The sequence below is a fragment of the Mus musculus genome, chromosome 4, assembly GCF_000001635.26.
Source record: "Mus musculus strain C57BL/6J chromosome 4, GRCm38.p6 C57BL/6J".
Classification (NCBI taxonomy): Eukaryota; Metazoa; Chordata; class Mammalia; order Rodentia; family Muridae; genus Mus; species Mus musculus.
Window position 1 is genome coordinate 132,645,427 of NC_000070.6, and position 13,214 is coordinate 132,658,640.

Here is a 13,214-nt window from a genome sequence, read left to right on the forward strand (position 1 = left end):
TACCAGAGCAGTATTAGTCTTAACTGCTAAACATCTTCCCAGCTCTTGTATATAATTAACATAATAAAAACATTTTAAAAAATTAAAAGATTTCCCCTACTACTGCAGTAATCTTGAATCATGAGGTGATTGTTGTGAGAGTGTGTGAGCTCCAGAGCATCATTAGGATCCTTTCTTAGTTGAGGCCAGTCAGGTTGATGCCATTCAGTGCTTCTCACATGCATCCTTACACATGAAATAACTGCAGTCCTGGAGGCCTTATATGAGATTTCATGCCCCTCGCTAGTATCAGAGCTGGTAAATTCTGGAGTCCGACCCCAAATTTTTTTTCTTGCCAGGCCTGCCTCTTACAGAGGTTACTTTGTTGGAAAGGTACAATAAGGGCTGGTGAGATGGCTCAGCGGTTAAGAGCACTGACTGCTCTTCCAGAGGTCCTGAGTTCAATTCCCAGCAACTGCATGGTGGCTCACAACCATCTGTAATGAGAAACAAACAAACAAAACCTATGGCCCGGAGCAAGGGGGTGGGGTGGATAAAATAAATAAAAAAGAAAAGGTACAGTAAGTTAAAACTGCCTTCATTGCTGTTCTTCACTGTGCAGGCTGAAGCAGCAGCACTGGGAAAGAGTGGGGGGGTTTGTTTGTCGATCTGTGAAGTAGAGCTTGGTGATGTGGCTAACTGTCTAGCCATCTTGCTCTGGGGATCCCCTGTCTGCACCTTCCCAGCACTGGAATTGCAAATGGCCTCCACACCCAACATTTATTTGGCTTCCAGGAATCAGAACTCTAGTCCTCATACTTATGCAACGAGCATTTCCCCAGCTTCAGACTCATTTCTCATTAGCAAATTCAGATGAACCCATTCCTTAGTACTTTATACAGAGGCTTGGAAGTTTTTCTGTGCAATGCATCTCTTTTTATTGGAAGCTAGTGAGGGAAAGTTTGTGTTAGTTTTCATTAGAGAAAGTTTTGTAGATAACTTTAAGGATGGTTTTCCAAGAAGTAAAATTAGAAATTGTGAAAACAATTCTTGTTCTTAATATATTCCTGATAAAATATTCTTACTTTTAAGAATTTAATGTAGTCTGTGTGGATAATTTTCTCAGCAATTACGATGTATTCTTTTAATAAAAGTGTAAAGCTAGCATAAATATTCCTACATTTGACAATACTAAAACATATCTCCTTTGTGCCTCCCAATAAAGTAGCCAGAAGTTGACTTCTGTTGACTGGGGCTGTTTACTTATAGAAGGAGTTGCCTGATGTAGTGATGGCTTTTGTCTGTCTGCAGAAGTTTATCAGGGCAAGTGTAGTGTGGTTGCAGATCTCCAACCCCCCTCAAAAAAGTATGTGATTTGTGTTGTTGCCAAGTTATGGGGCTTGAACAAAGGGGCTGAGTATAGGTCCACTGGATGTTTTGTTCTGTAGTGCTTTGTGTATAAAGGATTCTGAAAGGATATTCTAGTTTGTATTTTAGATTTTTTTTTAAAAGACAAACATTACCTTCAGCTGACAAGACTTCAATGGAGTTTGAAAAATAAGAACCAGAGAGATTGGGTTGATTGGGTTAATGGCGGAACTAGATTTAAAAAAAAAAAAAAAAAAATGGAAACACGTGTTGAAGTTTCAGCAATGTACCAGATGCCAGTCAAGCTAACAAAAAGAATGGACAGCACCTGGGGCATCCCTCAGTTTCTTGGCCATTGCTCTCATTTTTGAGCATTTCTCTGGGAACATTCTTACAACACATTGAAGGTTCTGCCCATGGCAGGCAGACATCTATTTCCTTCCCTGCAGTCTAGTCACTATTCAATGAGTAAAGGCTTAACCCCGGTTGTTTTCCCAGGGTCCTTACCAATATTACTAGACAATAATTTGCTAGCACCAGTCTTCTTACTATTTCTCAGAAATCCCAAGATACTATTTTTACTTTCTGTACTCTTGTTTACCAAATGTTCATTCCTGGAAGGAAAACCTTCCTTCCCAACACACAACTCTCATCTTCATTACCTTAGATTTCTGCTGACAAATTACCAAGTCAGAGAGTTTATCATTCCACTCCAAGTCGCTTCTCTGTTGTCATTCTCCCCCACTACGCTGCCCCCTTTTGAGACTTTGTTTCTTCCATTCTTTTGAACTTCTGATTCTCCTGCCTCCACCTCCCAGTCTGAGGTTACAGAGATGAGCCACCACACCCAGCTCTTGCGTTTGCTTGGCTTCATTTCTATTTACTCTAGTACTTACTACTTCGTGAAATGACATCATCTTATTTAGTTTTTGAATCATGCCCATTAGAATAAAGGTTACTTTACTTTGTGGACTCTCTATGCATCACTGACTTACTATATGTAGACCGGTGTCTAACATACAGACATCAGATACGTTACGGATGCATTTAAGCTGGAGAAAGAAAGAAGCAAGGGCAGCCTTAGTAGATCTCTATAACAAAAGCAGAGGAAGCAGAAAGCAAAATGAGTGAGAGCTGGCACTGCCTCTCCCCACATTAAAGATGTAATTACCCTAAAATAGTGAAAGCTCTGGTATAGGAGACCGGCTAAATCCCAGATAATTTTGTGATGTTTAGAAGAAATAAATTCATATGCAGACACTGCCTAACTGTGCAACCCTCCCTCCCTCCCTCCCTCCCTCCCTCCCTCCCTCCCAGCTTCTTTCTATTCTCTTTCTCTTTCATTCCTTGAGGTTAGGGTCTTACTATGTAGTCCAGATCTGCCTTGAATTTGCAATCCTCCTATCTTTGCAGCCTCCATGCTGAGATGGGGGCCTACACTTTCACATCAGACTGTGTAATTCATCTTTCTTGTAGGCAGTAGAGGTGGCTGTGGATGACTAAAATCTCCACACAAAAACAGCGGAACAGATTCTCATCTACTTCCTCTACTCTAAGGAAAAACTGTTTGCTTATACATAACCTAGACTTACCAGTTATCTGTGGGAAACTAATAGTGAGAAAGAGAGGTCTCCATGGCTTGTTTTCCTGGTTCATGGCACTATTTGGGAGGCTAGGGAACTTTAGGACTGGGCCTAATTAAAAATGGCCTTTGAAGGTCATAGCCCCTAGTTCCAGAGTTAAAAACTTCAACAGTTAAGCTAGGTGAGGTGGTTTATGCCTGTAGTCCCTGCACGTGGGAGGCTGAGGCAAGAGGATTAGGAGTTCAGGGCCACCTTCGGCCACTTAAGGACCCTGCCTTAAAATATTTTAAACAATTAAATATTTAGTATAGTATAAAAGGTCCTCAGTAAAACCTCATAAAGATTTGCCTGTCTGCCTTCCCAGTGCTGGGGTTAAAGGTGTGTGCTACCATGCCTAGCTAGATATGTTCAGTTTAAATGCTGTTTTACAAATGCTGGTATTTGAGATCATTCTTAAAGCATTGAAAAGATTTATCAAGATAATAGAGTACCTGGAACTGTTGGTATTGCTGTTTACTGAGGACCTTTTTCTTCAATCTAAATTTAGAATTGGACTTAGCGTAAAAACAGGGTGCTAACTTCGGAGTTATATGCCAGATCTGTTAGACAAATTTTCCATTTATTTGGAATGTTTTTCAGTGTTTTATGTTCCTCCTCCCCTCCTTTTTACTTGTTACTGTTTTTGTTTCTTTATTTTATTTTATTTTATTTTTTTTTTTTGTTTTTCAAGACAGGGTTTCTCTGGAACTCACTCTGTAGACCAGGCTGGCCTCCAACTCAGAAATCCGCCTCCCGAGTGCTGGGATCAAAGGCGTGCGCCACCACGCCCAGCTCTGTTTTTGTTTCTTAAGGTCTTCCACAGCCCAGGCTGCTGTTCCTAATGTCCTGAGAGTGGTCTACAGTAGCCATGTTTCAGTTTCAAATGAGTGAGTTTATTTACATACACAGCAAGCAAAAGTAAAAGAAGAAATAGTAGCACACAGAGAGCAAAACACAACATCCAGTAATGACCTCTAGAGATAGCAGACAAAGGATCATCAAATCAGGGCTTACAGCCCCCAGCAGAAAGCTTCTGGGGAAGATGAGGCAGTCAGCTGAGTTCCTGCTGAGAGCTCTCGCTCGCTCTCTGGGGGAGCTTTCTGTGGATAAATTGCTGGCTTGTTCCCACCGTAGACATTTTTGTAGATGGGATAAACAACAGTAATGTCTGTCTGTTACCTCTGGCTGTTCTCAAGGACACGGTGTTTTTTTAATACCCTTAGCTGCTGGCAGTTTTCCTTCTTGATAGTACAGCGTTAAGGGACCAGACTGTCTTAGGAAAAGGGGTTTTGAAAAACAGTTGAAATAAACATGATGGAGTATGGGACAGACAGGAGGACAAGGTCAAACAACACATAACATTTTACCATTATAGAGTATTACAGCTGCTCTCCAGCTCACTAAGTAGTGAGCGTGACCCTGAACTCCTGACTCTTCTGCCTCCCAGGTCCTGGGTTACAGACATGTGCCACCACACCCAGCTTCCAGTCTTGGTTGTGTAGAAGTAGTTGGTCATTTGGATGTACAGCCACTTCCTGTTATGTCCATACTTTTTTTCATTTTCCATTTTTTTTCAGCTTGTATATTTCATCAGTACCCAGGAGATAGCCAGCAAGCCCAGAGAGTTAATAAGAAATAAAGTAAATTCTTTACTATTTGTTTTTTATTTGCTGTGACAAATCACCCCACCCCTTCCAGGGTTTCTCTGTGTAGTCCTGGCTGTCCTTGAACTCTATGTAGACCAGGCTGGCCTCAAACTCAGAGATCCGTCTGCCTCGTCTCCCTAGTGCAGGGATTAAAGGTGTGCCACTGCTCTGGAGTCTTAGAACAGTAGAAATAAATGTTTGCTCATAGTTCTGGGCCACCTGTAAGGAACCAGGGTGTTAGCAGCCTCCTCCAGAGAGCGCCAGAGAAGTTCCCCACCATTGCAGGCGTCCAGTGGGAACTGCTTGTTTTCCTTGGCACACCAGTCTATTCCTCCTCACACGGTTTTTTCCTCTATGTATTGATCATTGATAACTTGCTGTGTGCTGCTTCATGTGAAGAATAATAAAATTTAGTGTTAGTCACAGACCTCATAGGACCAAGGAAAAATGGGCGATTTAAATGGATTGGTTGTTATTGTTTTTGCTTTTTGAGGAAGAGACTCACAGGTTTAAAACTACATAGCTGAGAGCTAAAGGTCACCGCCTGACTCCCACTCAGGTGCTAAGTGTACATGCCTAGCCAGAATTGTTAAATATCAGATTTACAACCACAAGCAGGGGTCAGAGAGATGGGTAGGAAGAGTTTTTAATTACTAACAACTCTTTCTCTAATAATTGAGGTTTTCCAAAATTTGAGACATATTTCTGGGTTTTAGTTTTATTTTCTTTCATAAATGTAGTAAGTTTTCCTCCATACTGTGATCATTGAAGGCAGGCAAGTGTGGCACTGACAGGTTTTGCCTTTGCCTCTCCTCCTTGCTGAGAACATTTAGATTACATTCCTAAAGCTGGCCACCAAGGTCCAGCTATCAAAGTATTGAAGTTCAGCAGTCAAAGCCCCCTTTGGTTGCCCTAATTAACATCGACAACTAAACAAACCAACTCATCCTGACCTGGGGTTGCCCCTTTTCCCTTTATAACCTGCCATTTACCTTAGCTCACCTCTGTTCCCTGCTCCAACCAGAGGCAGTCCTTTGTCCCTCTGAGGCAGATTTCTCTCCCCCTCTCCCTTGTTCTTTTCCCCTTCTCTCTTGTCCTCTGTCTCCAGTCTTTGTCCTTTATTCTCTGCTATTTGTCCTTCTGGGGCAGATAATTCTCCTCTGTGCTGAGAGCTTGGTCTGGTGTCCACTTTATACCTGGATCTGAATGGGGTTTGTCTTTCTTTTTTGTTTGTTTTGATTTGTCTTGTTAAGTCTTTTGAGACAGTTTCTCAGTGTAGCCCTGGCTACCTTGAATCTCTGTAGACCAGGCTGGCCTCAAACTCAGAGATCTACCTGCCTCTGCCTCCTGAGTACTGGGACTAAAGGTGTGCGCCGTCACTCCGAGCTCTGATTTATCTTCTTAACCCAGGTAACTTTTAGGGTTTTTTATTTTTAAGACAGTTTATTTTATACAACAGGATTTGTTAATCTCTCTCTTCTGTTTTCTTCCGTTGCTCATAAATTTCTCTCTTTATGGATAAAGGTGGAATACTGTGGAACTCTGTTTTTCCTCTCAAAGTTTTGAAAGCTTGGTTCTTCATGTATTTGTAATTAATGATAGCACGTGAGGTGAATGTTCTCTACGCACTGATAATCAGCTCTTCTCACTGTTTCACACACTAGTTTGTCTCTGTAGCTCTGACTGGTGTGGAACTCACTATATAGACCAGGCTAGCCTCATAGCTAGCTGCATCCCCATTGCTGGGATTAAAGCTGTGTTTCACAGCACCCAGCTGTTTATTTCATATTGTAAATACTTTTTAGGTTTGATCATAAGTTTGTCTTTCTAGTCTGCTCTGTGTGTGTGTGTGTGTGTGTGTGTGTGTGTGTGTGTGTATGTGTGTGTGTGTGTGTGTGAGAGAGAGAGAGAGAGAGAGAGAGAGAGAGAGAGAGAGAGAGAGAATGGACATACCAAGTATTTTAATCATGTGCAGCCATTATCACTATCCTCTTGGTCTTTATAGCGGATTTCTACTTTAACCTACAGTAACATCATTCAGTTGGTCTTTGGCAGGTTGTTTAAATCTGGTGACTCCAAGATGCTGCCTGTGTCTTAGGATAGAGCGAGAGCTGAGTGAGGCGGTGAAAGGAATGCACTCGCTCTCTCACCCTGCCCTTGTCCTCTCTATCTCTAGCTGGTGCTGAGATGTTCAGTTTTTACAGCCTCCATTCTTCCTCACAATCGTTATTATTGCCATTTTTTTGTCTAATTTTCAGGAAGAAATATATAAGTATTGGAACAAGCCTTTATTTACTTATTTGAAAGCTAATGTATAAAATCCAGATTCCTCCTTTGCATCACCCACTGTTAGTCACTGGTAAGAGCACGTTAGGATGGCCAGATATTCACAGAGAAACCTGTCCTGGAAAAAAAAGGAACTGTGTTAATCTTTGAATACTTCTGTGCCCACCTAACTGCCTGTAAATTCCTTTGCTGTATATAATATACTCAGGTATCTTGCATTATTTATACACGTCTCTTGAAGTTGTAATCAAGAGTGATGCATACATACTTTTACATAGGCACAGTATATATAAATATATACTTAATTCCCCTTTCTGCAGTAGCATAGCACATTGAAATAGACTAAGTTCTTAGGACCATAGGGATCACAAGATAAATAATGCTTTGATTCAGCTACAAAAGAAAGATTATGAAGTAGGAATCTAGAAATTTGAAGTATAAAGTATTTATTACTAATTATCTACTTTCTAACTTCTTAGCCATGAAAATAAAAGTAGTTGTGCTATTATACAAAGATTTGGCTTTGTTTATGACCATATGAAACTACAATAGTATTCTAAAGTTGGGTGTTCCAGGACTCATGGCTCAGCTGGTAACAGCACTGTTGCCAAGCCTGGTGGCCTGAATGGAATCCCCAGAACCCACATGGTGGAAGGAGAGGGCTGACTGCTGCGGCTGTCCTCTGAGCTCCACATGTGCACCGCACAAACCCAGTGTCCCTGCAGAATAAACAGAGGAAATGATGTTGGCACGGGAGAGGTGACTCAGCAGAGAGCTGTCACTTGAGAGCAGGATTTCTTGGCAAGCCTGGGCAACATTGTGAGGGCTCTCCGCCCCCCCCCCCCAACCTCCTGAAAAAGTTGACAAAAGAACAGAACTGTCAGAAGAACAGAACTGTCAGCTTCTTTGAATCAAACCAGTTTTTAGCTTTTTCATTGACAGTGTAGAGAAATGTGAACTCTTAGGAAATACTATTTTTCTTCTTGATATATTTTTTTGAGATTGCAGTTTAATTTCACATTTCTCCCAAACCTTCCTGTATTTCCCTCTCTCCTCTTCTTCAAAGTTATAGCTTCTTTTTTCATTAATTGCTATTACATGCATGTATATTTGTATGTACATATATATCCTAAATATAACCCATTAAACCCATATGTTACTTATGTTCATATTTCCATGAAGGCATATGAATACTAACGAGTTCTCATCTTCAGACAAGATGATAAAGCAAGTGTATTTAGAAACTAGGAGTGAGAACGGAAACTTGGAAGTTATTGAGACTTTATTGCTCAAGTGCTTGAAAGGTATTTAAACTAAAAGACTAACCCAGCATGTTTGTAACTTCATCAGCTAGTAACTGCATTCTTACTATGCTCATTTTCATAGCACTGAAATCTTTTCACTTCTGTATCATAGCTGTTATTATTTGGTGTTTTTAAATCTGCATCTTACCACAGAATATTGTCAGGTTTCACTAATGGTAAAAATATGTACAAACTACAACTAATCCATGGGAATAAGAATTCTAAGATGTTTGCAACAATTCTGTACTCTCGTTACTCAGAGTGGAAACAAGAATTGTGTTTATGTTATACAGCTTCCTCGGTTGCTAGTGAGTGTGACTTTCTATTATGTAGCCTGTGTCAATTAAAAAAAAAGTTGGGGTGACGTAATGTTAGAAGCTTTATGGCTGAGCTGTTATATGCTCAGTGGTAGACTGTAGAGTACTTAGTCTGTGTGAGGCCCTTGCTTTGCTCTCTAGAATCACAAGAAAGAAAAGGAAAAAAAGAAAAGAATACAAGTTGTAGCACATTAAAAAAAATGCTGAAAATGTAAAAAATACTTGAATCTTTCTATTAGCAGACTTATATTTCAACTTAAAAATTATTAGAAGGAAGAATTCTCTATTGATAGCAATAGTACTTAGGTATAATATAATTGATGGCTATTCACATATCTATTCACAGATGTGTTAGAGTATGAATTGGCAAGTGTCCCCAATACACTCGCCAGGATTGAGGAGGTTCTGAAATGAACAGCGTTGTTTCTTTGTAAGCTACTCTGATTTGATTTGGTTTTGGTGGTATTGTTTTTGTTTCCTTTGATTTTTGTTTGAGACAGTATTTCCCTGTATAGCTGAGGCTGTCCTCAGAGTTGCTGTAATTCCCCTGCCTCAGCCTCTTGAATGCTGGAATTACAGATGTGTGCCACCACACCCAGCTTTTGTTTTAAAATGATGGAAATTACTAATGATAATTGACCAGTTACTTAAAAATATTAAACCTGAGTTTTCAAAGTTCTTTTCTCTGAAATATGGAAACTGTCCTTTTATCCCTTCAGTTGAAAAGCTGAGAGGAAGGAGATTGGGAGTTTTTGAGATGTTAACAAGAATGTTTATTTTCAAAGAAGAAACAGAAGTAGAGGAAATTATTTTCTAATGTTTCCATAATGAAGTCACCTTATAACTTACCTTACCTTAAATTATTTCTGTTTTAGTTTGAATAGTTTGAACATTTGATTATGTATATTTAAGTAATATTTCTTTTTAAACTTATCACCCCTTTTTGATCTGTAAAAAAATTTGTGTTCTCTTTTAATATTCAGATTTTAAAGTAAGTTAGTGTTGTGTTTAAAAATTAAATTAAAAATACTATTACTGTCGTTTTTAATAATTGTCCTCACCTTCCCCTATCCCGATGTACATTTTAACTCTGCCTCAGGGAAGAGATTCCCCTTCCTCTTTGCTTAGAGCAGTTCTTGAAAAAACTTTAGACTGCAGTTTTTACATTTATATCCTGATTGAGAAACCATGAAGTGTTATCACTCACTTTCTGTGTCGGTAAGATTCACTGTCAACAACTAAAGAGTGAAGACGCTCAGTTTCTCTAATAATCTGATCCTATTTTGTTTGCTCTTACGGTTTGAAGGTATACATTTACTAATGTATGTTTGCATAGTGCAGTCATCACACAGAGATTTTAATTAAAGTAATCATAAACTGGTAAGACAAAAAGTGTTCATTTTTTCTTAGTTACAAATCAGTTTCATGGTCACATAGATTATACTCTTCTGTGTTGAGCAAAACAAGTCGGGGAAGGTTGTAGCCGTGAGCTTTCATTTTGCATCCTGTAATTCCACAGTGCAGATTGTCTGCGTCATATACTTGCAACACAGCTTTTGAGGCTCTGCATGAGCCACACGTGAGTGCATTGAGCATCAAATACTTCTGACCTTTAAACTGGTTTTCTTTTGACATTTAAGAGCAGAGGAAGGAGTAAAGCTTTATCATCTAATTGTTAAAGTTTTTCATCTGCTTGTAATTGTTTTCTGTCCTTTCCTGATTTTATGCGTGGCTCTAAACAGTATATTGTATTGTACAAACGAGAGCCACACAAGTTGAGTGGGTACGGGCAGAAACAAAGGCTTTGGTTTTCTCTGCTTCTCTTGTTTGTTTCATTATCGCTGCAGCAGGAGTCTGAACTTACTTTAACTGTCTGTCACGTTTCGTTACAAAGTTGGTAGGAGGAATCCTACAGGTGAGACTTAAGCAGCATTTCTCGGGGAAACAGCCAGCCTTGGTTAAGTAGGGACGGAGGATTTCGTTTTTTATAATGTATTCCGTGAGCAGGTCAAAGATGGTGATTTTCTTCTTTTGTTTAAAAACTAGAACCAGAGGAGTAGGGTTTGAAAAGTAGATTTATTTAAATAATTGCCTAGTATATTTAGTGGAAGTTCATTATTTCAGATTAAACTGGATCCTAGCTTTACATAATTATTTTTCCTTAATTCTCATATTTAAGGTTTCACTTTACCTGTTTATTTGCTTTATCGAGATCCAGAAGAATTACATTTTCATTTAAATTGATTACATATAGATAGATAGTTGATTGTGATATATTTAATTGATTTTCCAGTTTGTCCTATTTAAAGCCATTCTGTGTGTCTGTTAACAGTTATGTAAATGTTCCACATTAAAGCAGGTTAGATGTTATCATAACTTACTGACCTGCTAGACCAGTCTCTATCATTTTAAATGTAACCCTAATCCTTAAAAAAAATTGTTTTATTATCTTCACATGGCTGTCATTGTAAAGTGTTTAATGCATTAGGCACTATAGTAACCAGTAGAAGTGGCTCCACGTGTTGGCTTTTGCAGGGCCTTACTTACAGAAGTAAGTCATTGTGTACAGCTCTCGTGACTTGGAACGTGTTGAGGAGCCACGTGCAAGTTTGAGATTTCAAGATTGGAACTAACGTAGAATGCTAGCTTGAGTAGCAAAATATTAAAAAGTTATTCTGTGATGGCCTCGATGATAACAGTTTATAAGCATATAAAGCTTTGCATTCCCCTCTTTTTACACACAGTTTGTGAAGACCGCAGAGACCTGCAATTCAGTCCCCTAAGTGTGTTAGGAGATAGTCGTCCTCATGGAAGAAGAGCAAGACCTACCAGAGCAACCGGTGAGTTTTTCCTTCAAGTTCAGTTTGGTTGTATAAAAGCAAATCTAAGAGATTTGAATATTACTCAATTGCACGTACAGAGTCCAAATGAGAAATGGGAGGAAAGAACAGGTTCCTTAGTAATTTTCTTCTAAGAAAGCAATGTTTTATGTTCTCTTGCTTGGCTATATGCAGTCTCCGCTGGCCTCAAATGTGCGATCCTCTTACCTCACTCCTCCTCCCAGATTGGGGTCGCAGGCGTGCACTACCTCGCCTGACATGCTGATGTTCAACTCAAACTTGGCTGCCTTAATGCTAAGGACTCTCTTTGGTGCACTCAGCATTGCCAGATGAGCACTGCCCTTTCTGTATGTGTGAGAGTAGCATAGTCATGATTACTTTGCCGTCTGTTACCCTCTCAGCCAAGGTAACTGTAAAAGCTAGGGAGACACAGGCAGCTGATAAGGAGACCTTTTGAAATTATTAAATGTGATTCCCTATCCTTGTGAGTTATTAATAATCAGGGGAGTGATAGTGTTGAAATCATCCTGAACAGCATATATAGGAAGTGCACTGTTAGCAAACAGTTGAACTATAGATACTAAATGTACCGAGGAGAATGGCATCCCCGAGTGTTTAGTAAGACAAAAGTCTATTTATAAAATCAAAGACTTATGTAAATGTTAACATACTATTGAAATGGGACTCACTAGTTACTCCCTTCCTAAGTAAAGTAACAAGAACTGTGAGACTAACCTGCTAACGGCTCATCTCCTCTACTCTGCTTCCGTCCCTTCATGCTCTGTTCAGTTTCTATGGCGTTATGCAAAGCCTACACGTTAGAGGAAGGTAAGACACTGAAGCAGCACTTTAAACCTACAATGTCTGCTGTGTGGTTATTGTTAGAGAAACTCACTTTCTTATTTGCTTGTGCTCCTAGTGTAAATGTGTCAGGGCAACCATGTGAACACATGGACATGTCAGTGCTGTTGGAAAAGGCACACTGCACCCGACAGATCACAGGGAGGGTACCAGTGTCAGTAAGGAGACAGAAAGCAGCCAAGGAACACCATGACCTTAGTCTTCCTTAGATTTTCTACATAAAGATGACACAGACAGAAATGGTCTGACTCATTAAAATAATTCTATTTATTTATTTATTATTAGATATTTTCTTTATATACATTTCAATTTCTATCCTGAAAGTTCCCTATACCCTCCCTCCGCCCTGCTCCCCTACCCACCCACTCCCGCTTCTTGGCCCTGGCATTCCCCTGTATTGGGGCATATAAAGTTTGCAAGACCAAGGGGCCTCTCTCCCCAGTGATGGCCGACTAGGCCATCTTCTGCTACATATGCAGCTAGAGATAGGAGCTCTAACCGGCTGTTTTGTGATTGAGAACAGGGAAAACAGGAATGTAAGAGTTTGGGTGGCCCGCTGAGCTGGTGCAGACCAGGAGTCCCACACTTGGTATAGTGATTTGTTTTTTGCTAACTTGACAGAAGCTAGGGTTGTCTCAATTGAGAAGATGGCTCCCACCTTAATGCCTGTAACAGCACCCACCACAGTTGTTGCTTCAGTTCCTGCTCTGGCTTCCCTCAGTGAGGGGCTACCACCAGGAAGTGTAAGATGAAATAAATCCTTTGCTGCCCAAGTGGCTTTTGATCACATCAATGGAAACCGTAGTGGAGATGTTTGGGAAGTGGAGGCAGGAGCATGAGGTCAGCCTCTGCTGCAAAATGCATTCTAAGTCAGCACCGGCTACATGAGACCCTGTCTCAAACAATATCTAAAGAAGGAGTATTTCCGTTAGGTAGATTCTAGGTAAGATACAAACAGCTTTGTCCTCTAGGTAGGCCCTATAATTAGTAG

The 13,214-nt window shown here is 40.0% G+C and overlaps 1 protein-coding gene across 6 annotated transcripts in view; it reads left to right on the plus strand.

The window, feature by feature from the left end:
* Eya3 (EYA transcriptional coactivator and phosphatase 3) overlaps positions 1-13,214 on the plus strand; it is an 85,741-nt gene that overhangs the window by 6,402 nt on the left and 66,125 nt on the right. For 4 of the 6 annotated variants that reach the window (XM_006538537.4, XM_006538540.4, NM_210071.2 and 1 more), the window contains exon 2: positions 11,267-11,362. In XM_006538537.4, the coding sequence (XP_006538600.1) occupies positions 11,330-11,362 (33 nt within the window). In that variant the 5' untranslated portion in view covers positions 11,267-11,329. Of the gene's footprint in view, positions 1-11,266; positions 11,363-12,151; positions 12,191-13,214 lie in introns of all 6 variants that reach the window. The other 2 variants (XM_006538538.4, NM_010166.3) reach the window with 1 other exon arrangement.